The sequence below is a fragment of the Megachile rotundata genome, chromosome 16 (assembly GCF_050947335.1).
Source record: "Megachile rotundata isolate GNS110a chromosome 16, iyMegRotu1, whole genome shotgun sequence".
Classification (NCBI taxonomy): domain Eukaryota; kingdom Metazoa; phylum Arthropoda; class Insecta; order Hymenoptera; family Megachilidae; genus Megachile; species Megachile rotundata.
Window position 1 is genome coordinate 11,896,957 of NC_134998.1, and position 9,701 is coordinate 11,906,657.

Genomic DNA, 9,701 nt, shown 5'->3' on the forward strand with positions numbered 1-9,701 from the left:
CGTTGCGGTAGCTATTGATGACACAGGAGGACGATTTCGACCCGGCAGACAAATCACATTTATCGACATGTTGTTATCGTCACGGTATGATTGATGGCATTGCCTTTGAACTAGCCACCGAAAGAGAACCACACTTTCTATCCACGGTGGGTATCGAAGCAAGAACCTGATATTTCTGAACGACATAAAGATGTATTGACACTTTGACATAAAACACGTTAAAAATATATATTTCATCTTCCAATCTCTTGACAGGGTAATTTTTGTCTCAGCAAAAACTCGTTTCTTTGGTGGAATTCGAACAAAAAGTTAATTAACGACTCGTGCGCCTTGCTCACAAGAAGTCTCGCGGAGCGTAATTGGTCTATACATTGCTTTAACCAATAATATCTTACTATATTATAAAAATATTTGACTGTATCGAATTTGGTGTATTTCTGACCAATCATCTTTGTGTTTCCTTCACATGACTTCTTGTAAGGCACACACAGTACTCTGTTTTTTTTTGCAAAAAGGTTAAATATGATATTAAAGTTGAACTCATCGGTTCAGAGGGACAATGAAACATTTCCTTTGTCTCCAACTTCATATATTGCATACTGCTAATTTATTTACAATCAAGATAACGCAACTTAATATCGACGATTTAAGAAAAATACATTTCTATGTAGAAGATGAATGACGAAGGTTGAATGCATGATTTAACAATTTGCTGACTCCTCTAGTCTATTCAGTTCGTAATGCCTCGCCAATTGAATATTCGCCGATCTATGCTGTCCTCTTTTTTTATCTCGATCAAAATAGAACTCGACGATGCTTCATAATTTTCATCGCTGAGTTTTTGTTCGCTTTAATTATTGATATTCTATCGATACGTAGTCAACCGAAAGATGCGATTTATTCGATAACATGGCGTATATTTTATTTTTGCATTTCAATTTTAAATAAGTTTTGATTAATATTAATTGCGGATGGTACAGGGAATAAAAAAAGTCATAATCATTAATAATTTATTCATTATACAAACGATAAGCAGTGATTTACTGATTTGCGTATGTTATGTATTTCAAATTACGCGCGCTGTCGCGTGACACGGGTGATTAACAATGACGGACGTCAAATCTTTTTATTATCGAATTTATTGTTACATTTACAACTATTTTGCAGTATAATTTTTCTTATTAAATATCTCCTTTATATTACACAAATTTCTAGCAAAAATATAATGTTAAATACCTTGAATTACATAAATGAAAGCAATGGAAGTGTGAGTTGTCCCAAGACGCCATGTTGAATACCTTCGAATAAAAGTATTAACACTGTTTCTCAGACATTCTGCGCTCACAAAAATTCACCTAGTAATTTTCTACATAAAACTATATTTCTGTATAAAAATATAAATCTAACTTAACCAAAATTTTCCTTAAAAAGAAATTTCCATGATTTTAATCATAACCTCCGTAACAACTGATGTCTCAATTTAAACATTAAATAAACAAGCAGGTATTTACACGTAGTTCTCGCATGTGGGCAGAGTAATGAGAATCACTGCCCGCACCGTGAATCTCGATTCAATCAAACATTAGACACACGCAAACATGTTAACGAATTTGTTCAGTTAATTGCGTGTAAGCTTAGCTAATTAACCAAATATGATGAAAAATTGATGTTTGATTTGACTTCAAAGCGCCCCAGTGCGACATCATTATCCAATTGTGGACAGAAAGAACACGGAACTATTTAAGCGTACACACTGTCGGCCACTGTAGTCTTCCGTATAAAAAAAGGCGATATAGAGCGAGAGCCGACCACTCCGCTGAGTATTTGAGTTGCTACTCATTATGCTGGTTGACGCGAGTCGAGTGTTTGGTTTAGTATTCATTTTAAAACGAGCTTTATTTGGTAGACATATTGTCTGTGGTTCTCTTGAACGGACAAAATGGCGGATAACAAAATTTTTACACAAAAGTATTTCTTAGTACAAAAATATTTTATTTAAATAATAGGACACATGTTTAAAAAAATATATGTGTATCTTAAATTTCAATGTATTTTAAATTAAGTGCATTTTTGACAACGAACAAAATGGCGGACAAAAAAATTTTCACACAAAAGTATTTTTTGGTACAACAATATTTTATTTCTATAATAGAATACAAGTTTAAAAGAACATAAGTGTATCTTAAATTTTGCGTAGCAGTGCACGCGTCTGACAAGATGGCACTCGGAACAAAAAATCCATCGATACCATTTTACAGAAGAGTTGAAGTTATACAACTCACTGTTAAACGTCCAAGTAAATGTTTTTTACCGAACTTTAGTGTCCTCGCCGCTGTACAATTGAATTCACAGATAAAGTGGGCTCGTAAAATCGTTCAAGCGTAAGTGAACATAAAACTCGAACATTCAGACAAGAGTTTGGGTAAGATAAGAAGCTTAGAACTCGTACGGGGTTTAAACTCGGAATTAGGATCTTTTGCAATTTCTCAAAGAAAAATTTTAATCAGGGAATTTTATTAAATTCATTATAGGAATTTTTTCAAAAATCTGATATTTTGAGGAAATATTTTATGTACGCAAACCGTTGAAAAGAAAAATAGAAGAATGATGGTTTTCTGTGTATGTGACGCAGTATTACATGCGGCAGGGTTGCGTGACAGTGATGTCAACTACATGGATAGCGAGTATGGCGATTTTTGGTGCTCTAGTGCTCCCTAGAGGCGGATACTACTTCAACAACTCTGGCCTCCTGGCGTGTGACCCCTTTTTTGCCAGAGCTTCGCTTAGGTATTTATTTAAACAACAATTTTTATGTATTTTCTATTTTTGAACAGAACTGGATTTAGTCGCTAGAGACTATTGTAATGGTGGACCGATTCTGACATGAATATTTCAAATATTTTAAAGCCTTACATTTTTGAATTAATAATTTCTTGTATAGGGTTATATAAAAATTCCTATGTTCTCAAATAAAGATATTTAAAAATTCCTATATTGTTAAAAGTCAAATTTTTAAAGTTTACAAATCTTCAAATTTTCAAATCTTTCAGTCTCAAAATTCCTGAATTTTTAAATTCCCAAATTCTTAAACCCTTAGATCTCAAAATTCCCAAACCATCAAATTCTGAACTTTCAAAGTTCCCAAATTTTCAAAATTTTAAAACCTCAAATGGTTAAATCTAAAAATTCCCAAATTCTTAAATCCCTAATTTTCAAAATTCTCAAACTCAAAAATCCCTGAATCTCGAAATTCCTAAATCCTCAAATTTTGAAATTTCAAAATTTCAAAATTCTCAAATTTCCAAATACTCAAATCCCTAAATCTCAAAATTCCCAAATTCTCGAATTCCTGATTCTCAAAATTCCCAAACTCAAAAATCCCTAAATCTCAAAATTCCCAAATTCTCAAATTTAGAAATCTCGAAATTTCCAAATTCTCAAATTTCCAAATACTCAAACCCCTAAATCTCAAAATTCCCAAATTCTCGAATCCCTAATTCTCAAAATTCCCAAACTCAAAAATCCCTAAATCTCAAAATTCCCAAATTCTCAAATTTAGAAATCTCGAAATTTCCAAATTCTCAAATCCCTAAATCTCAAAATTCCCAAATTCTCGAATTCCTGATTCTCAAAATTCCCAAACTCAAAAATCCCTAAATCTCAAAATTCCCAAATTCTCAAATTTAGAAATCTCAAAATTTCCAAATTCTCAAATTTCCAAATATTCAAATCCCTAAATCTCAAAATTCCCAAATTCTCAAATCCCTAAATCTAAAAATTCCCAAACTCAAATATCCCTAAATCTCGAAATTCCCAAATTCTCAAATTTCCAAAATTCCCCAAAATTTCCAAATTCTCCAAAATATCAAAAATTCCCAAATTCCCAAAATTTCAAAAAATCACCGCTCTACCGCGCACCTAACACGCACTAAAGTCCCCTTAATCCACCAGATCCACAAAGACCCGCTTGAAAAGTTTTCCGCTAAATTAAATGTAATAAATTCACCCGGATTAAAAAACGTGTCCAACGCATGTATCAATGTGCGAACGAATAAATAATTGAAACAGAATGCGCGCAAAGAGAGAAACGTATGCATGAAAAAGTGGTTGAGCAACGACGAAAACAGAGAACGAATGAACAGAAACAAGAGAAATATTGTGGAATAAAACCATTATGTTCTTCCTTTCTTCCTGACACAAATGGCTTTCTGTTTTCTGTCTTGTTTCCGTTGGAAATACAACATTCGTTTGTTCATTAATTTCATTTTGTTTAGCGTTTTATTTGATGAAAAATTAAATCATATGGATACTGCACAGAGTGAATTAATATAATACACGCTTCTGACGCTTTGTTAATCCATTACGATCATTTGCCTTTTATAATTAAAAATAAACGTTTAATCAATTACGCTTGGACGTTTGTCCACTGTTCTTTTTCAATTTTTAGGGGAGGGGCGGATTTTAATATTGGGAGGTTATGGAGGTTTTTGTGAGTAAAATTTGTGGTGAAATTTTTTATGGTTGTTGGAAGGAATTTGGGGGACGTTTTTATAATTTCTAGATTTCGAAAATTTCAAATTTCCAAATTGTAGAAGGCAGAATTTCCAAATTTCCAAGTTTGCTAATTTTCCAAATTCTGAAATCCCCAATTTAATAATTTTCCCAATTCCCCAATTCCTTAATTTCCCAATTCCCAAATTCCCTAATTTCCCAATTCCCCATCTCCCCAATTTCCCAATTCCTCAATTTCCCAATTCCCTAATTTCCCTATTTCCCAATTCCCTACCTCCCCAATTTCTCAATTCCTTAATTTCCCAATTCCTCAATTTCCCAATTCCTAAATTTCCCAATTCCTCAATTTCCCAATTCCCTAATTTCCCAATTCCCCATCTCCCAAATTCCTTAATTTCCCAATTCCTCAATTTCCCAATTCCCTAATTTCCCAAATCCCCACCTCCCCAATTTCCCAATTCCTTAATTTCCCAATTCCCTAATTCCCAAATTCCCAAATTTCTAAATTTCCAATTCCCTAACTTCCCAATCCCCAAATTCCAAAATTCCCTAATCCCCAATTCCCCAAAAACCAACTCCCCATCACTAAAATCAAAAAAATTTCCCCGAATTTATGTTTCAATCTGTTACGTGCGCGTGTCAGAAGTACTCCTCCCCCCACCGTCGCCCTCATTTTTTCCCCAGCAAGCCATGAGTTCATGTCACAAAAGAAGATGGACTCAGCATCGTTTACCGTCAGAAAGAAAAACAGAACTAAAAACCAGAAATATATATCCTGTTTTAAGTCCACTAGGCACGAGTCGTTTATAACTTGTCACAAAATGGCGTCCTTTCTCTTCCGTATGACACAACCCCCTTCGCACTATAACTTTACTATGCGATAACATTTGAAATGTGGACATAAGTATAGTGTCTTGGACCATAACTTAACGGGTCATAGGAAGTATACTTTCACCGAGAAAAACTTGTACGCTTTTTGTTCAGTTTACTCCTTTATCTTGATTTTCAGGATCCTCGCCTGCTGCTGTTTTTATTTTCCTACGACTATGGTGCTGATGTATTGCTACGGCTCCGCCTTCCACGTTAACAAACTGCGTCTTAAAAGAGTGGTGTGCGTTAACACTTCGGAGGTGGTTAATGGCGGACACATGGAGAGGGTAAGTCCAGTTTATTTTTAATGGAAGCTTTCGAGAGTGTTAATCTCACCTGAGAGATTATACTACTTTAATCTCTCGAAAACTGTCCCTTTAAATTGCTCGTACAAACGAGCGGGAAATTCAAATCGAGCAAATCTACTTTCATGTCAATCTCCAATAATTTGGAATATATTTGTAATAAATTTTCTGTTACTAATGTTGGTTTTCGAGGTATTTTTATCAATTTTACGGCGTTGAAAAGTTGAAAAGAAAAGAATAAGGAAGCTTGTTAATTTTTATTTGTAAAAAAGTAACTAGATTTGATAAAATTCTCAAGATGATCCACTTACCCCTAACAGTTGCCCCAGAATGAAAAAAGCTTGAAAAATATAAATCTTCAAGTGACTGCATGAATTTCCTGAGTAAATAAGAGTAACTGGTTGAAGAGATAATTTCGTAATGCCAGCCAATTACCGATCAGCATAAATAAGTTGTAAGGAAGCGATGTATATCGTTTTTCCTATAACGTAGAAAATAATTAGCGTCGAAGGAAGAGTTCGTAATCGACCGAAAATCCACGGGTCATTACCTCCTTTCGCACACGCTTTTCGAAGCGTATTCACCAAGACCTCGGGACATCGAAGTAAACTAGGTTAAGTGCGCGACGCGGTTACAGCATGGAATTATTGGAAGACTAAAGTGAATTCACTTGAATGAGTTCGAATTCCTTCGCGACTTCAACCAGACACGATTTTTTCTTAGATAATATATTAATCATACCATTTCACCAATTACTATTCTTTTTAATTGTACAAATTTTTTCGATTCGATAATATGGATATGAAAGTTTTGGGAGATCGATCAGTTGTCGAGGGAGGTAGTTTAGGATCGATCAGTTATGAGAAATTTTGAAAAATTGCACTGCTGGAAGATTGATCAGTTCTGAAGAGGTGGAAGTTCAGTTCGAAGAAGCTGGAAAACTGCTCAGTTATCGAGGGAGGTTTTGAAAGAACTGATCAATTACTAAGTAGCTGTCTGAACCTGATCACTTACGAAGGGAGGACTATTATTGGCTTTAAAAAGATAATGTTCTCTTTCTAACTGGTCAATAAATTATTTGCTGTAAATGCACAGTGTTATCAAGGGAGGTTTTGAAAGAACTGATCAATTACCAAAGTGGTAGCTGTCTGAACTCGATCACTTACGAAGGGAGGACTATTATTAGCTTAAAAAGATGTTCTAATTGTAACTGGTCATTTGCTGTAAATTTACAGTCTTATCAAGGGAGGTATTTTGAAAGAACTGATCAATTATCAAACGGGAGCTGTCTGAACTCGATCACTTACGAAGGGAGACCTAATATTGGCTTTAAAAAGATAATGTTTTTTTTCTAGCTGGTCAATAAAGTATTTGCTGTAAATATACAGTGTTATTAAGGGATATATTTTCAAAGAACTGATCAATTACCGAAGTGGTAGCTGTCTGAATCCGATCACTTACGAAGGGAGAACTATTATTGACCTTAAAAAGATAATGTTCTAATTGTAACTGGTCAATCAAATTATTTGCTGTGAATTTACAGTAGTTACAAAAATATAGCCAGTGAGCTGGAAACGTTAAGGACAGTTTGCACTCGGAGATATCAAACAGTGTTAGAGAAATACTGTTAAGTATAACAGTATTAAGTGTAACGATGTTAAACGTGACAAACCCAGCCGTGAAAGCTTCACTATCCTCTGAAGCAGAGGTTCCCAAACTGTGGCTCCCAACGTCACTGACTGACAACATCATCAGGTTAGGTTAGGTTCGGTTAAATTAAAATATATACAAAACGAGTTTCAAAAAGTCTTAAGGTACTGAAATTACCATGAGCCTTACAAATAAATCATCAACGTTGTAATTGTTTCATGAAAAGAGAACTCGTAATTTGAAAAGAGAAAATGCAACTCTTAAAAGCCATTTTGGTAGAAAGCAAATGGTAAGTGAGAAATAAAATATAGGAGTGAAAGAAATATAAGGTGGCAGTGGTGGTAGAAAAAGAAAATGTGGAGGGTATCAGGAGAGAACGAAAGAGGAAGGATTCGTCTAAACGAGCAGATCCGTAATCCTTTTACTGTCGCACGATGAGAGGCTTTGACGCTGACGAGCTTAGCGCTTTGCGACTTTCGGAACCGTGTCAAGTTGGTCTAAAAGACGAATCGACTAGACGTTCTACCTTTTAGACGCTAAAATCCTTCTTATTCCAGACTTTGATAATACTGAAGGTCATAGTTCCTTTTTAAGCTCAAATACAAATTCCTTTAAATTAATCTTTAAATAATTAGCAAGGTTATTATGTTTAAAATACAGTGCTTGTGAATTTCCTTGATGTCTGCAAATGTTTAAGCTCTAAGAAGGTTGAAATCTTCAAAGGACTGAATCCTTCCTGTTTTATGTCCTAAAGGTTTCAAATCCTACAGAGTTACAAATCCTGAAAGTTATAAGTCTTCAAGGTTCCAAATCCTCAAATGTCCACATTCTGCGAAGTCACAAATCCTTAAAGTTATAAGTCTTCAAGGTTCACCGAGTCTTTAAATGTCTAAATTCTTCAAGGTTCCAAATCTTCAAATGTCTAAAGTCTTTAAGGTTCCAAATCTTCAAATGTCTAAATTCTTCAAATGTCTAAATCCATCAAAATCCCAAATCCTCAGATGTCCAAATTCTTCAAAGTCCCAAATCCTCAGACGTCCAAACCCTTCAAAGTCCCAAATTCTCAAACGTCCATATTCTCCACAGTCCTAAACCTTCAAACGTCCAAACCCTCCGAAGCCCCAAATCCTCAAACATCCAATTTCTCCAAAGTCCCAAATCCTCAAACGTCCAAATTCTCCGAAGTCCCAAATCTTCAAACGTCCAAATCCTCCAAAGTCCCAAATCCTCAAACATCCAATTTCTCCAAAGTCCCAAATCCTCAAACATCCAATTTCTCCAAAGTTCCAAATCCTCAAACATCCAAATTCTCCAAAGTCCCAAATCCTCAAACGTCCAAACCCTCCAAAGTCCCAAATCCTCAAACGTTCAAATTCTCCAAAGTCCCAAATTCTCTAAAGTCGCAAATCCTCAAATGTCCAAACCCTCCAAAGTCCCAAATCCTCAAACATCCAAATTCTCCAAAGTCCCAAATCCTCAAACGTCCAAACCCTCCGAAGTCCCAAACCCCAACTTCCCACTCATGAAAATGTCTCACTCAGAAAGCAAGAAACGAAGGAGCTTCCTTCCCCCAAAGTCGCTGTTTTTTCTAGGGAAACTTATCACGCTTGGTGTATGGCCTTCAAGTATATTCACTGTGTACACGTTTCAGCTCGTAGCTCAAGAAAGACGATTATCCACTTCTGCTTCGCGAACAATGGCCGCAATGAGTTTAGGATTCATTGTTATGGTCACACCATGGACGATCCAGGAAGTCGTTGCAGCTTGCACCGGAAGCAAACCTCCGCCATTCCTTGACTTTCTCGCCACGTGGCTCGCGCTTTCAAACAGCTTCTGGAATCCGTTTCTTTACTGGTTGCTCAACAATCATTTTCGTCGCATTTCGAGGGAGCTTCTTTATACTAAAGTGAGCATTATTCTTTCGAACTAACCTTTAAATTGTTTTTGGTAAATTGGTTAAGTACAGTAGTTTTATATTTTTTAATATTTCGAAATAAGTGACTTTATTTCTGGCAAATAATGTAAATGCAAGTGGTTTTGTTTGCGTAGGTATTTTGTAGGCCAAAACCATTGGGACCGAAACAGCACTGCTGCGCAACTAGCACAGGTGGTCTTGATGTTTGCAGTATGGTGGGAGTTGATTTATCAGGTACATAACAAGAAATTTAGTATGACACATGGATGTCCGCAAAATTTGCCACAAAATTATGTGCAGTATGTAACGGCTCTCGTGCACTCCTGCCGTTATAGCCTTTGCATTTCATCATATTACTCGCAGCATGATTAAATTACTATTTTTATCGTCGCTTAATAATGCAGAGGCATTTCATAAAGTTCTGGGATTGGGTTAATAAAACAACTTGA

The 9,701-nt window shown here is 35.5% G+C and overlaps 1 protein-coding gene across 8 annotated transcripts in view; it reads left to right on the forward strand.

Annotated features, from left to right (window-relative positions):
- The window catches only part of LOC100875458 (trace amine-associated receptor 1), a 43,964-nt gene that overhangs the window by 30,023 nt on the left and 4,240 nt on the right, over positions 1 to 9,701 (forward strand). For 6 of the 8 annotated variants that reach the window (XM_076541605.1, XM_012289955.2, XM_012289951.2 and 3 more), the window contains 4 exons: positions 2,633 to 2,787; positions 5,522 to 5,669; positions 8,989 to 9,243; positions 9,387 to 9,486. In XM_076541605.1, coding sequence (XP_076397720.1) covers positions 2,633 to 2,787; positions 5,522 to 5,669; positions 8,989 to 9,243; positions 9,387 to 9,486 — 658 coding nt within the window. The remainder of the gene's footprint in view (positions 1 to 2,632; positions 2,788 to 5,521; positions 5,670 to 8,988; positions 9,244 to 9,386; positions 9,487 to 9,701) is intronic. The other 2 variants (XM_076541606.1, XM_012289954.2) reach the window with 1 other exon arrangement.